This window comes from Coregonus clupeaformis, chromosome 21 (genome assembly GCF_020615455.1).
Source record: "Coregonus clupeaformis isolate EN_2021a chromosome 21, ASM2061545v1, whole genome shotgun sequence".
Lineage (NCBI taxonomy): Eukaryota > Metazoa > Chordata > Actinopteri > Salmoniformes > Salmonidae > Coregonus > Coregonus clupeaformis.
Window position 1 is genome coordinate 12,087,128 of NC_059212.1, and position 21,406 is coordinate 12,108,533.

Genomic DNA, 21,406 nt, shown 5'->3' on the forward strand with positions numbered 1-21,406 from the left:
GAAGTTTAGTGCTGACCTTTTTAAGACTGGATCTGTTTTATTGATGCAACATGCCGCCATCTTTCTAATCCGTAATGCAAAGTGCTCCACCCTGGCGTGACCTGATCGTTGGTAACGGCATGAGATGCTCTGTTCCCATTGTGTTTTTCCACCCATTGATAACATCTGGTAAAAAAAAGATGTGGGATAACCTCTCCAGATATGTGATTGTGTCCATCACACACTGCCAAAATGGTTCTGTCTCTAAACAAATTGCAGTGGCAAATTAAGTGACATTTATGGCCTGGGGTAACAGCATCAATGTTCATGGCTTTATTAGAAGATTGCTTATTGGGAGCAGCAAACGTGCGCAGACATTATTTTTTTTCTCTGTTATTAACATCAATGAAGAACTTGTTGTATGATTGCATCTCTATATCTTTCTGGCCCTCACTCACTTTCTCATCCCTCCTCTTTTTCTTCACGCTCCCTTTGTTTATCCATCTGTCTCTGTCTCTCTCTGTCTCTCTGTCTCTCTGTCTCTCTGTCTCTCTGTCTCTGTCTCTCTCTGTCTCTCTGTCTCTCTATCTCTCTCTCTGTGTCTCTCTCTGTCTCTGTCTCTCTCTGTCTCTGTCTCTCTCTGTCTCTCTCTGTCTCTCTGTCTCTCTATCTCTCTCTCTCTCTCTGTCTCTCTCTCTCTGTCTCTCTGTCTCTGTCTCTCTCTGTCTCTCACTGTCTCTCTCTCTCTCTCTCTCTCTCTCTCTCTCTCTCTCTCTCTCTCTCTCTCTCTCTCTCTCTCTCTCTCTCTCTCTCTCTCTCTCTCTCTCTCTCTCTCTCTCTCTCTCTCTCTCTCTCTCTTTCAGGGGGCCACCATAAAGAGGGATGAATCCACTGGAGCTATAGTTGTAGCAAGGATCATGAGAGGGGGTGCTGCAGACAGAAGTGGTAAAAATCATTTAGAAAGTGAATTCATGAACAATGACATTATATCGATAATATATGACTATGTAGCACATGGGGATGTGTGAAGCTTACTCCTCAGCCTGAAGTGTCCCCACTTGCGCCAGCAAATAGCTAGCTTTTTGAGTGGCGCCAACTGGTAAGACGCTTCAGGAGGGTGGTCACGTGTGCTCGCAAGGCAGAGGTCCCGAGTTATTGCCAGGTATGGGCCATATAAGGGGGAAATGGTACTCACTAAGCAAGCAGCATGATGTCCTTTACATATATACAATGTAATAACAGTGTAATCATACATTTATAAACCGTTTCAGAGAAATCAGTGATCTGAAATCAAAGATATTTTGCAGGTCTGATTCATGAGGGCGATGAGCTAAGGGAAGTCAATGGAGTCCCAATGGAGGATAAGACACCGGAGGAAATCATTCCTATTCTGGTGTGTGTGTGTGTGTTTGGTCTGTTTCAGTCTGTAAGTCTGGCCAAGTGAGGCTAGTGTCTAGCTGCTTGTTAGCTTGGATCATTGTGTGTACATCCCGGATGTATTTGTGTGGTTTAATGTGTACATGTCTGTGTGTCAGTCAAGTCTACATTTTGTGATTATTTTCGTGCCAGGCTCAATCGCAGGGAGAGGTGACGTTTAAAGTGATACCGGTACCTGGCACCAAGGAAGAGCTGTCAGCCAATGAGACTATGGTAAAGCTATCGTGCTCTGCTTACATTGGTTCTTTGACATTTCAGGCAAATGACAGCATCAGAGTATAAGATAGCAACATGAAAACCATACACCGCCACACCACCTTCACAGCACTTTCTCCTAGGATGTTCAAGACGCTATTGTTGAACCATTGGCGGCAGGTAGCATAGCAGTTAGAGCGTTGGGCCAGTAACCGTAGGTTGCTGGTTCGAATACCTGAGCCCGAGACAAGGTGAAAAATCTGCCGATGTGCCCTTGAGCAAAGCACTTAACCTTAATTTGCTCCAGGGGCGCCGTACTACTATCGCTGTCCTTGTAAATTAACATATTTCATTGCACCTATCTGGTCAAATTTTTTTAATGAAGTAAAGCTCTTGTGTTTTTTGTTGTTGTTCTCAGTTATTTGTGCGGTCGCTCTTTGACTACAACCCTGAGGAGGACCCCGCCATCCCCTGCAGACAGGCGGGGTTGGGGTTCAAGAGGGGGGACGTCCTTCAGATCGTTAGCCAGGAGGACGACACCTGGTGGCAGGCCTGTCGTCATGGTGACAGCAACTCCCGAGCAGGACTCATCCCCTCCAGGCAACTTCAGGAGAGGTGGGCCTCCATGTCCATGGTCAATCCATGCACAGCCATTTATAACTACCCTCACATCAGCTTTGTGTTAGTTTGACTTTATTTGATAACTTAAAGGGATAGTTTTCTTAACTCCAATCTTAACCGTTTTTTTAACTCGAAAAGAGTTATTTGACAGCAATACAAACAGCTATTGTACGTCTATATCACCTTGAGATGACATCTCTAACACGAGAACAGTATATGAATGTACAATTAGAAGATGAGAACACAGTAAAGTCCCCAGTTTCTATGGTCTTCTAAATTTGAATGTTTTCAGTCAAGCATGAAACTCCAGAAAGGTTTTAACAACAGTAAAAAAAAAAATCCTCCTCAGATCATAATTCAGTGGTCAAGGAGGGTTAACCTGGAGTTCGGAACCCTTTGATAAACTGAAAACTAGACAAATCGAGGTTTGAGGAACATTATCCCTAGCCTGATCCATTATGGCACCCAAAATGGTTAACTCAGGTAATGGTACTGTATACATAACTGTTGTTCTCTTTTTCCTTCCCTTAGGAGAGTCGCTCTCCAGCGGCCCAAAGCCTTATTTAAACCTCAGAGAGTCCAAAAAAGACTGACAGGTGATGATCTCTCCAGTAAACCCCCACCTGCAGGGAATAAAACAGTAATGTAACACTCTCCCCAGGACAAAGGGTGAAAATCTAAGGTCATACCTGAAGGTCAAGGTGAAAGTCACACGTAAGGGCAATGCCACATGTTGAAGGGAATCCCTTAGGATCGCACCAAGGGCCGTATCCACAAAGCGTCTCAGAAAAGGTCCTAGGAATCCTGTTAAAACCTGTTTTAAGACATAGCTTTTATTTTTACCCATAAGAGTAGGTGAAAGAAGTCTCTATTCTCAGCACTTACAACCCATTTTCTATTCTGTTTGGATACGGGTCCAGATCTGGGTTAAATACACAATACTTTAAAATACTATACTGCAATACAAAATTAATTATCTCAGGAGCAGATCAGTTAATCAGTTAACATAGTCAAGCACTATGTTCTACGTCAGTGTTTCCCAAATGGTAGCAACTGTTGGGTCTTGAATAGTTAATCTAGGGCAGTGGTCCCCAAACTTTTCTGAGCCGAGATCACTTTCTGAGTCAAAATGACGGCTGAGATCTACTGCTCAGATTATTATTTTTTTGACTTAAAAACAGTTCTGTAGCTATGAGGTTTGTAGTAGGCTATATGCCCAGTACATTATCACTGCATATTGGCTATGCTTGAATTGCCCTGCCAATGTTGTTCTTCTCAGACCATTTAAAAATGATATTTCAAAACTTGAGGTTTATGATCACACTGGTAAAGGATAGATTGTAATTTGTTGTGTTACTTGTGAGGCAAAGCTGAGTGAGCATAAATTGAAATAATGTGCTTTCTTTATTTTACTGGACTGATTGTGCCTGAATCTGATGGTCAGTCTCAGCGGAGGGAGAGCATCAGAGGGCCCGCCTCTTACCGTCGGACCGTCCCTCAGCTCTCTCCTCTCCATTAATAGTGAAGGCTTCCGCATGCTTAGGTTCGGCTGGCGCCTAGTAGGCGAACCGAACGAGTGTGCTTGCATACTCCTTTAAAAGACCTTTGCTTGAAAAACGAGAAAAAGCGGCAATAGAACTGTTTGTCCATCTTGAGATGCCGTAGCCAGTATACACTTCCTCAAAGTAGTCCGAATTATTCTAAGATAACGCAAGAAATCTGTCATGAATTCTGACGTTTTTGTTAAGGAGATCTTAGTCACACAATTTTACATCTTTGGTGCAGTATTTCTCAAGTGAAAAAACTTGCATGGAAACAAGTCGTCTATCGTTGAATGACAACAAACACTTCATTGAGGAATCCCTACTGTTGACCAATGACTGACGAAGGGGCGTAGACTTCGGCTCCCGAACTTCGACTTGCCTCGAGAAAACAATTGTGTGCATGAACAACCGAGAAAACCCTTGCCAAAGACCAAAACAAACAAAAACTTCACAAAATGTTGTCACAATATAGTATACATGAACTGTTCCGAACTGTTTCGCATGGGAAGCATGCTGGCGCATGCACAAATTCATGTTGTTACTTCTATGACAAGAGAAAGTAAAATATCACTTGATATTAAAAAACACACAGCCGTTAATAATTATAACGCAAGCCTATCGATACACATTGCTGCTCATTCATTGAAGCTGCAATGCTGGATGCAGCATGAGTGGAGGAGTGCATTTCATGGCTTATAAAAGTGTTGAACAAAAAGTGTGGACAGTGCTGAATAAAAACTTTAACATGAACTCACTCATAAAAACAGCAGCTCTTTTCTGTATTCCTTGACAGTCTCTCTCTAGTCATGGTTTTAGACGTTTTTAAATCACAGTATCAACTTATTTTGATACTGTGATCTAAGCAAACCAATTGGCTAGCGGTAGGTCTATAGGTGCACTTGATTTGCTCTCCGGGCACGCCGAGTAGGCAGAGTTTGTACCTTCAGACACATTAAATGGTTCAAAATGCCGGAGCGAATGGTCGGGGGCCGGAAAATAAATATAATAATTTGTACACTGCAAATTGACCACAACTAAGCCGAAAAATAGATTGTATTTGAAAATAACAATAATGTCATACCTTGATTGAGACACAATCACATATCTCTTTTTTATTTGTGGGAATACTTGGGAACAGATTTCCTAAATTAAACACATTTTTAGCTGAATTCCTGGTGATTTTACAGGCTTTTTTTAACCAACATTTTTGTATTCTTATTATTTTGACTAAAAACTTTGTGGGCCCCCAAAAATCACTCGTGGCCTGATTTTGGCCCTTGGACTGCCTGATGTCGACCCCTGCTTTATGGGCCTTTTTATGAATCACTCTTTTCTAATTCTTCCTTCATCTGTGTAGAGACATAACTAACTACTGTCTCCATGATTCACTTGTCTTGTTTTGTATCCATGCTGCTCAGACAAGGAGGAAGGTACTGCTTGCTTGTCATAGTTGGTCTTGTTTCCCTTTTTGTCCTATCGAACAATGTAAAAAAAATACTCTCTGTGTTTAAAAAAATTTAAAAGTAATGAACTGTACTGATTTGATTAGGAATTAAAATGATGTCACAAGGTTCTGTTCCTTGATCCATCCTTTTCTCTCCCGTGTTCTGCTCTCTCTCTCTCCAGTGGTGGAGGATGCAGACTATGGAGCTATTACTGGAATCCACATCGGTGAGATGTTACATTTTCCTCATCCCTAACCCTGGAAAAGGTATCAACTCATTACTACCAATAAGATCCAGACACGGAATGAAAAACCAAGCAGGGGTTGAACCAGAGACGGACTGGAACCAGAAATCGACCAGGGCATTTCTAACACACCGGCCCATTTTTAGAGAGGACCATTAGGCTAAAGATGGACCAGCCCATCTGGCATTTTCCCGAACTGCCATATGGCCAGTCCATTTCTGGTTTGAAAAAAAAGCTCTATTTACAAACCAGATTATTCAATCAGTATGTGCTCCCCAGAGCTATAGGGGAAGCCAAGGAACGCCATCGAGGTTTAAACAGCCAGATCATTTCCCCCATTTCTCCAGATCCGTTGGATGTGTTTGATGTCGGTTTAGCAATAGTGTGTGTGTCAATGTGTTTGTGTGTGTGTGAGAGAGAGAGAATGTGTGTCTGTGTGTTCCGCTTTATCGAAACTTATAATGCATTTGCCAGACAGAATAATAGAAACAATGGGTAGCTGTCTGATCCTTGTTCATGGTCACAGGTGCATTATTAGGTTTTAAGCAGCAAGATCTTGAGAAGAATAGATAGCCGCATATTTGAATAGATACCCGCATATTTGAATAGATACCCGCATATTTGATGTCAATGGCATCCTCATGTATGATTTTGCACTCCTGGTTCAGGTTTGACTGAGTTAAGTGTCAGGTGTTGTTTATTATTGGCTACTGAAGTTACAACATGTCATATCTTTGTGCTGCACATGTGTAGTCTCTGTCCAGATTCCAAAACAGGATGTGGTAGCGCTCTGTACTTTCTCTGAGTCTCAGCTCCAAAGTGCTATTGATTGTTTAATGGATGCCACACGACTGACTGCACACTAGCTACATAGAATTTGGAAGAGGAGATACTGGAGAGGAGGAACTAGTGGGGGATGACATGCGCGTGCACTACATGTGAAGTGCACTGAAGTACTCTAGATGATTTAGAGGGAAAAGGAACATAGGTAAACTTCAGAGTGATGGAGGATGTAGTGTGCACTTCATAGTAGTTTAGTACTGTAGGAGGAAGTTTGAATTTGAAAGTGAAGCAAAATAATACATGCACTGACTGCATAGGTTTTAGTATGTTCAGAACAGTACAGTACTATACGGAGGGTGTTTGGCAGTGCAGCTAGAAGAGAAATACATAACAGTTATTTTTCCTATTTTAGATTCTGTCGATCATTTATCAGACTGACCCTTGGTGACAGCGTCTTGGAGATTGTTTTCAGCATGCTCAATATCCTATTTCCTTAAACTACATGAATATCCTGATGTCGCTGTAATCAAATTAATCAAATCTGATATTGGTTTAATTTGAGCTCTGCCACCCTCTTCCAACTGTGCTGACTGTCTGACAAAAGGGTCTTTGATAAAGTCGGTGAAACTCATACTATAGCGGGCAGTTACACCATGGAGGACATGCCAATCCGGGCCAGACCACGTTCACATGGCATGGGCTCTGTTTTCATTAAAGTGATGCGTGAAAGAACATTCAATCCTACAGTCGTGGTCAAAAGTTTTGAGAATGACACAAGTATTGGTCTTCACAAAGTTCGCTGCTTCAGTGTTATGAGATATTTTTGTCAGATGTTACTATGGTATACTGAAGTATAATTACAAGCATTCCATAAGTGTTACATTAAGTTTATGCAAAGAGTCAATATTTGCAGTGTTGACGCTTCTTTTTCAAGACCTCTGCAATCCGCCCTGGCATGCTGTCAATTAACTTCTGGGCCACATCCTGACTGATGACAGCCCATTCTTGCATAATCAATGCTTGGAGTTTGTTAGAATTTGTGGGTTTTTGTTTGTCCACCCGCCTCTTGAGGATCGACCACAAGTTCTCAATGGGATTAAGGTCTGGGGAGTTTCCTGGCCATGGACCCAAAATTTTGATGTTTTGTTCCCCGAGCCACTTAGTTATCACTTTTGCCTTATGGCAAGGTGCTCCATCATGCTGGAAAAGGCATTGTTCGTCACCAAACTGTTCTTGGATGGTTGGGAGAAGTTGCTCTCGGAGGATGTGTTGGTACCATTCTTTATTCATGGTTGTGTTCTTAGGAAAAATTGTGAGTGAGCCCACTCCCTTGGCTGAGAAGCAACCCCACACATGAATGGTCTCAGGATGCTTTACTGTTGGCATGACACAGGACTGATGGTAGCGCTCACCTTGTCTTCTCCGGACAAGGTGTTTTCCGGATGCCCCAAACAATCGAAAAGGGGATTCATCAGAGAAAATGACTTTACCCCAGTCCTCAGCAGTCCAATCCCTGTACCTTTTGCAGAATATCAGTCTGTCCCTGATGTTTTTCCTGGAGAGAAGTGGCTTCTTTGCTGCCCTTCTTGACACCAGGCCATCCTCCAAAAGAATTTGCCTCACTGTGTGTGCAAATGCACTCGCACCTGCCTGCTGCCATTCCTGAGCAAGCGCTGCACTGGTGGTGCCCCGATTCCACAGCTGAATCAACTTTAGGAGACGGTCCTGGCGCTTGCTGGACTTTCTTGGGCGCCCTGATGCCTTCTTCACAACAATTGAACCTCTCTCCTTGAAGTTCTTGATGATCCGGTAAATGGTTGATTTAGATGCAATCTTACTAGCAGCAATATCCTTGCCTGTGAAGCCCTTTTTGTGCAAAGCAATGATGACGGCACGTGTTTCCTTGCAGGTAACCATGGTTAACAGACAATGATTTCAAGCACCACCCTCCTTTTAAAGCTTCCAGTCTGTCATTCTAACTCAATCAGCATGACAGAGTGATCTCCAGCCTTGTCCTCGTCAACACTCGCACCTGTGTTAACGAGAGAATCACTGACATGATGGCAGCTGGTCCTTTTGTGGCAGGGCTGAAATGCAGTGGAAATGTTTTTTTGGTATTAAGTTCATTTTCATGGCAAAGAGGGACTTTGCAATTAATTGCAATTCATCTGATCATTTCATGACATTCTGGAGTATATGCAAATTGCCATCATCAAAACTCAGGCAGCAAACTTTGTGAAAATTAGTATTTGTGTCATTCTCAAAACTTTTGACCACGACTACAAAATAAGTCATATTTTCTATGGCAATCAAGCTAAATTAGTAGAATAAGAGGTAGATATTGTACAACACTGTGAACAAGTTTTATTTAATCATAACTTATGTTTGCTCTATTCCATTGGACCCCATTAGTTTTCTTCTGCTCCTGGCACATGCGGCCTCCAACACACATAATTCTATCATTTTAAATTATTCATTTCACTCAAACAGTGCCCTCCCTGTACTTAAGTGTTGTGTTTACATTAAATATGTTCACAATATGCAGTAGGATTCATGTACAACATTTAGCTGCCAACTGCCTAACATCTAATACTGTGTTATTTTGCTCTGTTGCATGTGCTGCCTCTGGTGAGACATTTGATTTGACTGTTAGAACTCACAGACACAGACATTGAAAGAAACATTCACACACACCCATCCCCACACACATGCAAACAGTGACAGGTGTGTGACAGGTATCTCTTTCCCTGCAGCTGGTCTGAGGAGGAGTTTCAGGCTGGGCAGGAGAGGCAGTAGGAGTGGGAGTGTTGAGTCTAAAAGGAAGAGCCAGGAGATGGGAGGAGTCACGCAGACCCCCACCTACCTGGAGGTGGCCCCGTACTGCAGGGACCCCAAAGAGGGCCGTCGGCTGGTCCTGCTGGTTGGTGAGTAGGAGACAATCCTATACCAAGAAATACAGCCATATAAAGACCAATACAGCTATATAAAGATCAATACAGCCATTTAAAGACCAATACAGCTATATAAAGACCAATACAGCCATTTAAAGACCAACACAGCCATATAAAGACCAACACAGCCATATAAAGACCAATACAGACATACAAAGACCAATACAGCCATATAAAGACCAATACAGCCATATAAAGACCAATACTGCCATTTAAAGACCAATACAGCCCATATAAAGACCAATACAGCCATATAAAGACCAACACAACCATTTAAAGACCAATACAGCCATATAAAGACCAATACAGCCATATAAAGACCAATACAGCCATATAAAGACCAAAACGGCCATATAAAGACAAATACAGCCATATAAAGACCAAAACAGCCATATAAAGACAAATACAGCCATATAAAGACCAATACAGCCATATAAAGACCAATACAGCCATATAAAGACCAAAACGGCCATATAAAGACAAATACAGCCATATAAAGACCAAAACAGCCATATAAAGACCAATACGGACATATAAAGCTTGGGTAGGTTTAGTAGGTGCAGCATGTTCATGCTTGGGTATATAGTGCATTCGGAAAGTATTCAGACCCCTCCCCTTTTTCCACATTTTGTTACATTACAGCCTTGTTCTAAAATTGATCAAATTAATTTTGTTCCTCGTCAATCTACACACAATAACCCATAATGAAAAAGCGAAAACAGGTTTTTAGAAATGAACCTTTGCTATGAGACTCAAAATTGAGCTCAGTTGCATCCTGTTTCCATTGATCATCCTTGAGATGTTTCTACAACTTGATTGGAGTCCACCTGTGGTAAATTCAATTGATTGGACATGATTTGGAAAGACACACACCTGTCTATATAACGTCCCACAGTTGACAGTGCATGTCAGAACAAAAACCAAGCCATGAGGTCGAAGGAATTGTCCGTAGAGCTCCGAGACAGGATTGTGTCGAGGCACAGATCTGGGGAAGGGTATCAAAACATTTCTGCTACATTGAAGGTCCCCAAGAACACAGTGGCCTCCATCATTCTTAAATGGAAGAAGTTTGGAACCACCAAGACTCTTCCTAGAGCTGGCCGCCCGGCCAAACTGAGCAATCGGGGGAGAAGGGCCTTGGTCAGGGAGGTGACCAAGAACTCAATGGTCACTCTGACAGAGCTCCAGAGTTCCTCTTTGAAGATGGGAGAACCTTCCAGAAGGACAACCATCTTTGCAGCACACCATAAATCAGGCTTTTATGGTAGAGTGGCCAGACAGAAGCCACTCCTCAGTAAAAGGCACGCTTGGAGTTTGCCAAAAGGCACCTAAAGGACTCTCAGACCATGAGAAACAAGATTCTCTGGTCTGATGAAACCAAGATTGAACCCTGAATGCCAAGTGTCATGTCTGGAGGAAACCTGGCACCATCCCTACGGTGAAGCATGGTGGTGGCAGCATCATGCTGTGGGGATGTTTTTCAGCGGCAGGGACTGGGAGACTAGTCAGGATCGAGGGAAAGATAAATGGAGCAAAGTACAGAGAGATCCTTGATGAAAACCTGCTCCAGAGCACTCAGACTGGGGAAAAGGCTCACTTTCCAACAGGACAACGACCCTAAGCACACAGCCAAGACAACGCAGGAGTGACTTTGGGACAAGTCACTGAATGTTCTTGAGTGTCCCAGCCAGAGCCCAGACTTGAACCCGATCAAACATCTCTGGAGAGACCTGAAAATAGCTGTGCAGCGACGTTCCCAATGCAACCTGACAGAGCTTGAGAGGATCTGCAGAGAAGAATGGGAGAAACTCCCCAAACACAGGTGTGCCAAGCTTGTAGCATCATACCCAAGAAGACTCGAGGCTGTAATCGCTGCCAAAGGTGCTTCAACAAAGTACTGAGTAAAGGGTCTGAATACTTATGTAAATGTGATATTTCAGTTAGTTTTTTTATGCATTTGCAAAAATGTCTAAAAACCTGATTTTGCTTTGTCATTATGGGGTATTGTGTGTAGATTGATGAGGGGGAAAAACAATGTAATCCATTTTAGAATAAGGCTGTAACGTAACATAATGTAGAAAAAGTCAAGGGGTCTGAATATTTTCTTAATGCACCATAGCTAGCTGCTTTTAGCAACGCTCGTGTATTTACACTAGTGTTTCCTCCTATTGGGTTTAAAAACTGAACTGTCCTTGGGAAGCCAGAAGTTAAATAAAATTCAGTTTCAACTTACTGTGCCGGTGGGCAGGATGGTTGTTCCTTAAAACAGGGTGAATTTGAGACAAAATATCTAAAGGAACGTCCAATTATACAGACATTCCAAAAGGTGCTCTCTGCTTACCTCATGTCAAAATAAAAGTCCCCCCCAAATTATTCATTTTTTTTTGGCACATATGGCACACCTGCAAGACTTCTGCAATACTTTTAATTTAAGCAGAGAGGAAGTGGGACTACAACAGACCCACATTTTGGAAAGTCTGTTTAATAATATGTTCGTTTAGATATTTTGACTCAAATTACCCCCATTTGAAGGACCAACCTTCCTGCCCACTGGCACAGTAAGTTGAAATTCAATTTTATTTCACTTCTGGCTTCCCATGGACAGTTTGTATTTAACCCAATAGGGAGCAACGCTAGTGTAAATACACCAAGGTTGCTAAAAGCAGATATGGCATAGCAGCCATCATACAGCGTGAACGGTGTCACGCCCTGGCTCTGGGGACACTTGTATGTTGAGCCAGGGTGTGCATTTCATTTGTTTATCTAGTATGTGTATTTCTATGTTGGCCTGAGTGGCTCCCAATCAGAGGCAACGAGTGTCAGCTGTCGTTGGTTGTCTCTGATTGGGAGCCATATTTAAACTGTCTGTTTCCCATTTGTGTTTGTGGGATCTTGTTTCAAGTCTGTTGATGTTAGACCGTGAACTGTCACGTATCGTTTGTTGTTTTGATCGTGTCTCTAATTAAAGAGTATGTTTGCTTGCAACGCTGCGCCTTGGTCCTCTGTTCCCGACGATCGTGACAGAAGATCCCACCAAGACTGGACCAAGCAGCAAGTCCAGGAGCCAGCGCCTGAGAGATCTCTAGCGGATCTCCTTCGCCTCCTCGACTGGGTCAAGCCATGTGAGGAAGAGAGGGGCTTGACGTGGAGGCAGAAGGGCGAAAGGCTGGCGAGGAGCATGGAGACCTGGTCCACGGGTAGGAGTGAAGCCCATAAATTTTTTAGGGGGGCTAACGCCGTGGGACGACGGGGGCAGCAGGAGGCCGCCAGGTTACGGGAGTCACTGGTCACCAGGGGGAAGGAGGATGTAGAGGCACGGCGAGAGGTACTGGCGTGTGTTGCCAGTCCGGTCCGGCCTGTTCCTGATCCCCACGTAGGGCCAGTGGTGTGTGTTCCCAGTACGGTCCGGCCTGTTCCTGCTACTCGCACCAAGTCAGTGGTGCGCCCGTCAGCCCGGCACGTCCGTTCCTGCTCCCCGCACCAAGTCAGTGGTGCGCCGTCAGCCCGGTCCGGCCCGTTCCTGCTCCCCGCACCAAGTCAGTGGTGCGCTTCGTCAGCCCGGTCCGGCCCGGCTCCTGCTCCCCGCACCAAATCAGTGGTGCGTTTGCGTCAGCCCGGCGCGCCCGTTCCTGCTCCCCGCACCAAGTCAGTGGTGCGCGTCGTCAGCCCGGTCCGGCCCATTCCTGCTCCCCGCACCAAGTCAGTGGTGCGTTTCGTCAGCCCAGCTCGGCCCGTTCCTGCTCCCCGCACCAAGTCAGTGGTGTGCTTCGTCAGCCCGGCACGGCCCGTTCCTGCTCCCCGCACCAAGTCAGTGGTGCGCTTCGTCAGCCCGGTCCGGCCCGCTCCTGCTCCCCGCACCAAGTCAATGGTGCGTTTCGTCAGCCCGGCGCGGCCCGCTCCTGCTCCCCACACCAAGCCAGTGGTGTGCGTCGTCAGTCCGGCACGGCCCGTGCCTGTTCCACCGGTGGCTGGTCCGGCACCGGTCAGATGCTTCACGCCGGAGCTAGAGCAATCCGCTCCACCAGTGTGCAGTCCAGCTCCGGCCAGCGGGGCCAGACCGGACCAGGAGTACTTTGGGGGGTTGGAGAGGTAGCGGGGATCAGGCCCGGCGCCGGATCCGCCGCCTAAGCGGAGTGCCCACCCGGTCCCTCCCCTGTGGTGTTTGGTGGGCGCGGTCGGAGTCCGCGCCTTTAGGGGGGGGTACTGTCACGCCCTGGCTCTGGGGACACTTGTATGTTGAGCCAGGGTGTGCATTTCATTTGTTTATCTAGTATGTGTATTTCTATGTTGGCCTGAGTGGCTCCCAATCAGAGGCAACGAGTGTCAGCTGTCGTTGGTTGTCTCTGATTGGGAGCCATATTTAAACTGTCTGTTTCCCATTTGTGTTTGTGGGATCTTGTTTCAAGTCTGTTGATGTTAGACCGTGAACTGTCACGTATCGTTTGTTGTTTTGATCGTGTCTCTAATTAAAGAGTATGTTTGCCTGCAACGCTGCGCCTTGGTCCTCTGTTCCCGACGATCGTGACAAACGGTTACAGTGGAGTTGGAATTAAATTGTAACATGATCACTCCAAAGGACTTCTTTGTCTAAAGCAGTGGTGTCAAACTCATTTTGCCCTGGGGGCCCCATTCGCTCTTCAACGAGGTCCGGAGGGCTGCACTGAAAATTGGTTATATGTCCTCGCCATCAAAATAATCAAAAGATAGTTTTTGAATTTTCGATGATCCCTGACTGTCTCTAGTTTTCATTTCGGTGATTATTAGCGAGTGGGACATAGCAAAGAAACTGTATGAATGTATGTCCATTATAATTTCTACATGTTTTGATTTGGTTGTAGTAATTTTTAAGTATACTGAGTTTGTCCAACCCCCAAACCCCCCAAACTAATAATATAATATGTATAATTATATATACTGAACAAAAGTATGAAAGCAACATGCAACAATTTCAATGATTTTACTGAGTTACAGTTCATATAAGGAAATCAGTCAACTGAAATACATTTACTAGGCCCTAATCTATGGATTTCACATGACTGGGCAGGAGCGCATCCATGGGTGGGCCTGGCTCCCAAGTGGGTGGGCCTATGCCCTCCCAGGCCCACCCATGGATGCGCTCCTGCCCAGTCATGTGAAATCCATAGATTAGGGCCTAGTAAATGTATTTCAATTGACTGATTTCCTTATATGAACTGTAACTCAGTAAAATCATTGAAATTGTTGCATGTTGCTTTCATATTTTTCACCCACTGGGGAGCCAGGCCCAGCCAATGGTTACATGTGTTCTGCGGTTGTGAGGCTGGTTGGACGAACTGCCAAATTATCTAAAACAATGTTGGTAGAGAAATTAACATTTAATTCTCTGGCAACAGCTCTGGTGGACATTCCTGCAGTCAGCATGGCAATTGCACGGTCCCTCAAAACTTGAGACATTTGTGGCATTGTGTTGGAGAGAAATAAGCTTTTTGTGCGTATGGACAATTTCTGGGATCTTTTATTTCAGCTCATGAAACATGGGACCAACACTCTACATGTTGCGTTTATATTTTTGTTCAGTATATACACTACCAGTCAAAAGTTTGGACACATCTACTCATTCAATGGTTTTCCTTTATTATTACTATTTTCTACATTGGACAATAGTAGTGAAGACATCAAAATGACGAAATAACACATATGGACTCATGTAGTATCCAAAAAACACTATTTGAGATTTTTATTTTTGGTGTCTTTGTGAGACGCAGTGTGGGTGAATGGATGATCTCCGCATGTGTAGTTCCCACCGTGAAGCATGGAGGAGGAGGTGTTATGGTTGGGGGTGCTTTGCTTGTGACACTGTCTGTGATTTACTTAGAATTCAAGGCACACTTAACCAGCATGGCTACCACAGCGTTCTGCAGCGATACGCCATCCCATCTGGTTTGGGCTTAGTGAGACTATCATTTGTTTTTCAACAGGACAATGACCCAACACACCTCCAGGCTGTGAAATGGCTATTTTACCAAGAAGGAGAGTGATGGAGTGCTGCATCAGATGACCTGGCCTCCACAATCACCTGTCCTCAACCCAATTGAGATGGTTTGGGATGAGTTGGACCGCAGAGTGAAGGAAAAGCAGCCAGCAAGTGCTCATCATATGTGGGAACTCCTTCAAGAGTGTTGGAAAAGCATTCCAGGGGAAGCTGGATGAGAGAATGCAAAGCTGTCATCAAGGCAAAAGGTGGCTACTTTTAACAATCTCAAATATAAAATATATTTTGATTTGTTTAACACTTTTTTGGTTACTACATGATTCCATATGTGTTATTTCATAGTTTTGATTTCTTCACTATTATTCTATAATGTAGAAAATAGTAAACATAAATAAAAAAAAACTTGAATGAGTAGGTGTGTCCAAACTTTTGACTGTTACAGTATATCTATTTAAAAAATATATATATTTTATTTATTAAAACGCCCCGCTGGTCAGATAGGACCCGCGGGCCGTATGTTTGAAAACCCTGGTCTATAGAATGGGTTGCGGGATCTGTGTAAGACAATAAACAATAGGGAAACTCTCCAAATTTGGAGAGTGCTAGGTTTGCTAAGTTTGTTGGTGTAGCTAAGGAATCCAGACCAAGTACATGTAAACTATAAGGAAATGTTGAGGAACGTTACTTAATGTTTTCACTTATTTAGAATTCTTCTACGGTCATCCTTGGTGTTAAATCTAGCATTGGCCTTGCCATACTCTTGGTGTGGATAACTGTTTCCTGTCTGATCCATGGCTGTCATCATTCTTAAATTACACTCACATATTTAATTCTGGCTCTGATCAGATAAAGTTTATTTAATGTTTATTTAATGTCTATTTAATTAACGGCTCAATCAATAAAATCTAGGCAACCAAATGCGTGGTCTTTGTCGGAAAGCACTCCTTTCATACTAATGTAAATATTCTCAGACAGATTATATTTGGAACCCACCTTCAGGGCTTTCCTACGGCCAGGGAATCTAGTCTGGTGTCTGTATCTTTTACGATGTCTCTCCCTATGGGGTTCAGGCATTTGCTGAGAGCTTTTTTGTAATGTCATATCTGTTGGCAACCTCTGGTCGTTACTGAAGAGAGAATATTATTTTGCGTCACACACAGAATCATTTACTTTGAGCCTGTCTGTAGCGCCACTTTTGGGACTATTCCATTGGTTCCTTTGTGCCAGACAAGCTCAATCGAGCGCAGTTTCTGTGAGAAAACAAATCCTATTTGAACCCAGGTCTGGGCTGGACTGTGAATAGGATCACAGATAATGACAGGGAAGCTCATCATCCAGACATAAGGGATGTAAAGAAAATAACAAAGTTTGAATCCAGACTTCACCCTGTAATTGAGTTGGACCAACTCCATCCACCATTGCCAGAAGTCATCAGTGGGGAGGGAGATATATGTATATATCTCTTATGAGTGGGAAGACCTTGCCTGGGCACTCCTCCACAAGTGACAAATGTGTATTGATGGATCAGGTTTGATAATTAGGTGGACGTTTCTGTTTCATTTAGATATTTATGAGCAGATACACACACGCAGACGCGTACGCACACGCACGCGCACACGCACACACACACACACACACACACACACACACACACACACACACACACACACACACACACACACACACACACACACACACACACACACACACACACACACACTCTTTCTCAATCTCGCTCTTTCTAGCATCCAATGTCAATGGCAGCATTCGATTAAGCTGAACCACGATGCACCGGTCTATGGCCCGTGATGTGAACATGCAAAAACATGGCAGCTTGTCACGCCCTGATCTAGAGAACTCTTGTTGGTTGGGTCAGGGTGTGAGTTTCTGTTGAGATCTATGTTATTGTATTTCTATGTTGTAGATCTAGTTTGATATTTCTATGTTTGGCCGGGTGTGATTCCCAATCAGAGGCAGCTGTCGCTCGTTGTCTCTGATTGGGGTTCATACGTAGGTAGCCTGGTTGCCTACCTGTTGTGGGATCTTGACTCGTGTTTGGCATGTTGTGTGTAGCCACTGTTTGAGCGTCACGTTTCGTTGTTTTGTTATTTTGTCAAGTGTTTATTCGTCTTAATAAACATGTACGCATACCACGCTGCACCTTGGTCTGACCCGTCTCTCAACGATCGTGACACAGCTTTATTCATGGCATTTCTATCTGCAATGTTCAGTAGGGCACAGCGTTGTGGAACGATCAGACAGAAATACGTTACACCAGGGTTCTTCAATTCCGGTCCTGGAGGGACCTGTTTTTTATTTCTACCTGGTAGTTAATTGCACTCACCTGGTGTCCCAGGTCTGAATTAGCCCCTGATTAGAAGGAGAGGATGAAAAACAGAGGTGTTTCGGCCCTCCATGACCGGAATTGAAGAACCCTGCGTTACACAAAACAGTCATGCCTCTCCGACATGTAGAGGTATGGAACCATGGCAGCTGACTGTAAATTCATGGCATTTCTATCTGCAATGCTCAGTACGTTGCACTCTATTGAATGTTCCAGAACGCAACCCGGATCCCTAAAGATGTTCCCAGATGCTGCGTGTGCGTGTATGCAATCCTGTCCGAAGACGTGCCATGACATTGATATTGTGTGGAGTCATTGAAGGAATCGCAGATGGCTCTCAGTTCATCTAGATGGGGCGATATTGCTTTTCCAGAGCGTCTGTGGACAGATGGAGCAGATACTGAACCACCTGGATAGAGAAGCAAGGTCTCTGGAGCAGTAAAGCCACAGTCTATAATCAAAATAGCATCAACCTCTCTCTTTCACGCACATAGACACGCAGACACACACACACACACACAGACACGCACGCACACACACGCAGACACACACAGACACGCAATCCTGTCAATGATGGGAAACACAGCTGGATCACTAGGATAAAGGCCTTCTTTCATTTCGAGGATTGTTCATTCTGATGTTTTTATGTGAATAAAGATCACTTTGTAATTTAAGAGGGTGGTATTATGGAGTAAATGTGCAGGTTGACAATATGAAAGGTAGAGATTTGAGAGTGTTTTTGTACACTATATGCTGACTGTTGTTATAAAGTGCTGTTGATATAACTAATTTATTATGGACCTATAATGTGTTGTGGTAATTAACACTTTATTATGGCCCAATGAAGTTGCTGGCCTATAATGTGTTGTGGTTAACCCTTTAGGGCCCAATGGAGGTGCTGACCTATAATGTGTTGTGGTTAACCCTTTAGGGCCCAATGGAGGTGCTGACCTATAATGTGTTGTGGTTAACCCTTTAGGGCCCAATGGAGGTGCTGACCTATAATGTGTTGTGGTTAACCCTTTAGGGCCCAATGGAGGTGCTGACCTATAATGTGTTGTGGTTAACCCTTTAGGGCCCAATGGAGGTGCTGACCTATAATGTGTTGTGGTTAACCCTTTAGGGCCCAATGGAGTTGGACTGAGTAAGCTGAAGAGGAGACTCCTGCTCTCGGACCCTGACCACTTTGGTGTCACTGTTCCACGTGAGATAAAACCCCTAAAAGTCTCATCCTTTTGGTAACATATGGAATTGTTTTAAGATTATCATACCATGCATCATTTTGCTATTTCATTTAGAATTGTAGGACCTCTGTAGGCATACAGACATATTTATTTGTAATTTTTTAATTAAACATTGAACTTGGCCTTACTGCTTTTAGCCCATAGAAACACATTGAATAGCATTCATACATGGCAAAACAGATAGTCTAAAGGAAGTTTGTTTTGAAGTGTCTGTCCTACTGTATATCTGAGCGATATAAGAAAGATCAGGAAATTATAATAATATTGAACCCCTTTTTTTGGCACTAAACTACTTCCATATACTGTATACTGTACCTCCATTCATTTTTAAAACTGGTACCAGGCTACCTTCAGATGAGTCTTGTGAGTCATGTGGGCGTCCTAGAGCAAAACAGCCGACATGTACGTGTTCGTGAGAGTCTCACGTTTTGCTGGTGGGGTCATGTTAGTGTGTAGCCCAAACGTTTCGGACACTACAGACAGAAGTTGGTAGACCGGCCGTACCGACTTCAGACGAGTCCCGTCATGCTTGTGGGGGTCGTAGAGCAAAACAGAGAATACCATCATGTTCGTGAGAGTCTCATGAGAGTCCCATAGAGGGTCATATTAGTTTTTAGCCCAAACAGTTCAGACGCTACAGACGTTTTCGTGAAAATACCGATTTTCGGGATGTCTCCTGGTCTGACTAACACCCCTGTAGCTCTGCCACGTTCCACTGCAGGCGCGGACATTTATTAAACCACGTTAGGTCCCAGAATTGACCTTTTGATATGTTTAAACTCTGGATCCTAAACCATGTTTCACTATACTGCTCCTAAGGCCAGGATCTAGGGTCAGGGTTGTTTTTGCTCTCCTAATGGTCACGGTTTGAATTGGGGTATGGCGAGCTGATTCTAGAACTGTGATTAGTGTATTTTAAATTCAGCTCTATTTCTTCCCCACAGTGATGCTTTTTTCACAACATTACTCCACAATGTAATTTACAACGTTCTCCCTTTTAGACACCACGAGAGAGAAGAGGAAGCAGGAGAAAGATGGGGTAGAGTACCACTTTGTCTCAAGGCAGACGTTTGAAATGGACATCGTCAACCACATGTATGTATTTCTTGATGGGAGAGAAAGTAGCCAAAGACCTTTACTGATTATGCTGTTCAATAGGCAGTGATCATCATATGGTTAAAGAAATTAGCAGTATCTATTGTTACTACGTTAGTACTTTATTAGTAAGTTATACCCTTTTGAGTAAGGTGTTAACCAACAATGCATATTTGCATGTTGAGTGCAGTGCTACCACACGAGCACTTCCTTTGTTGGCATTCCATTTAACAAGAGCCTTGGATAAGACACATTCAGGCATCTAGTCATTGAACAATAAAACAAGCAGGTGGTTCCCATTTAATATGCAACATGGGAGATTAGCTGAAACGCTACCATTCCAAGATGTTTGGAACAGCCAGGGCTCTGCAAAATGCTATATCTTAAGCGAAAAACTCACAAGAAGCGGGTGGGCGGAGCAAGCAGAGCGAGGCGGGTGGAAAGGAGGGGACAGACAGAGCAGTGACTGTATGCCTGCAGGATAGTCAATATCTCCAATCATCTTTGCTGATAGCGATGTTGTGTTTCCTCAAGTGGATGAATTGGTCTAATTTAGCATGTATGGTAAAGCCTCAACCCTTAGCTACCTTTTCCAATTCAAATCAGCAAAAACAAAAGTGAATAATGACAACATTTGTATTGTTTTGTGAGACTACAGCGCCAGCGATAAAAAGCAAAAATAGAGACACGTTCTAATTGAGGGACTACCCGCATTCTAAAATAAATCACACACATGCCTCGCACTCTCGCCTTTGGCGAGTTTAGGCCATTACTCAGAGAGAAGTAGTGAGCCTGATATTCCATTGTTTTCATGGCATTTACTATCGCTAATGCTGAACCAGGACAGGAGATTAAGAAAGGAGGTAATGACCTGGGATGGATTCCTGTTTTCCCATCCTCCTTTTGTGTGTCTTTTAGTGCGAAGACATCAATGTAATTACCACTGTAGCAGGCAAGTATAAGGGTTGATAGTTCATTACAACCAAAACTGATAGCAAGCGACAGGGAACGAGATAACTTTTGGATTTTTTCTTAATCAGGAATGACATGTTATTAAGGAAAATTCCAATAGTTCAAGGGAAAGTTCAGCTATTTTACATATTTTGTTTATCTTGAAAGCTGTCTATGGACAAGGAATGACTGCAATCCACACTTTGGTTCTGTCAAACTAGCCACTTCAAACAATTAGCAACATTATGTCACGAGTTGCTAAGCCAGAACCCAGAAGCAGACCAGGACAAGGTAAGTTGAAACGAAGGTGAGTGTTTATTTACAAATTCAAGAGTGATGCTGAATAATCCAGGGAACAGAGCGGGCGGCGTTGATTAGTTGTTGGGGGTGCAGTGGTTGATCCCATCCTGGGTCGGCAGCCGCCGACCACCAGGCAGAGGTTGGATGAAGGTTCCGGACGGGTGACTGCAGATGGAACAAAACGGGGGTAAGTAAGCAACAAACCAACAAGGTGCAAAAACAACAAAACTAACGCTAGGCTCTAAGACTGATACTCTGGTAAACCTACTGTTCATGGCTAACGATCCGGCAGGGAATGGATG

At 43.8% G+C, this 21,406-nt stretch overlaps 1 protein-coding gene across 1 annotated transcript in view; it reads left to right on the top strand.

The window, feature by feature from the left end:
* The window catches only part of LOC121534565 (MAGUK p55 subfamily member 7-like), a 54,121-nt gene that overhangs the window by 24,348 nt on the left and 8,367 nt on the right, over positions 1–21,406 (top strand). The window contains exons 7-16 of the mRNA XM_041841140.1: positions 843–924; positions 1,287–1,372; positions 1,549–1,629; positions 2,030–2,226; positions 2,764–2,828; positions 5,195–5,206; positions 5,403–5,447; positions 9,002–9,172; positions 18,638–18,718; positions 19,760–19,853. Coding sequence (XP_041697074.1) covers positions 843–924; positions 1,287–1,372; positions 1,549–1,629; positions 2,030–2,226; positions 2,764–2,828; positions 5,195–5,206; positions 5,403–5,447; positions 9,002–9,172; positions 18,638–18,718; positions 19,760–19,853 — 914 coding nt within the window. The remainder of the gene's footprint in view (positions 1–842; positions 925–1,286; positions 1,373–1,548; positions 1,630–2,029; positions 2,227–2,763; positions 2,829–5,194; positions 5,207–5,402; positions 5,448–9,001; positions 9,173–18,637; positions 18,719–19,759; positions 19,854–21,406) is intronic.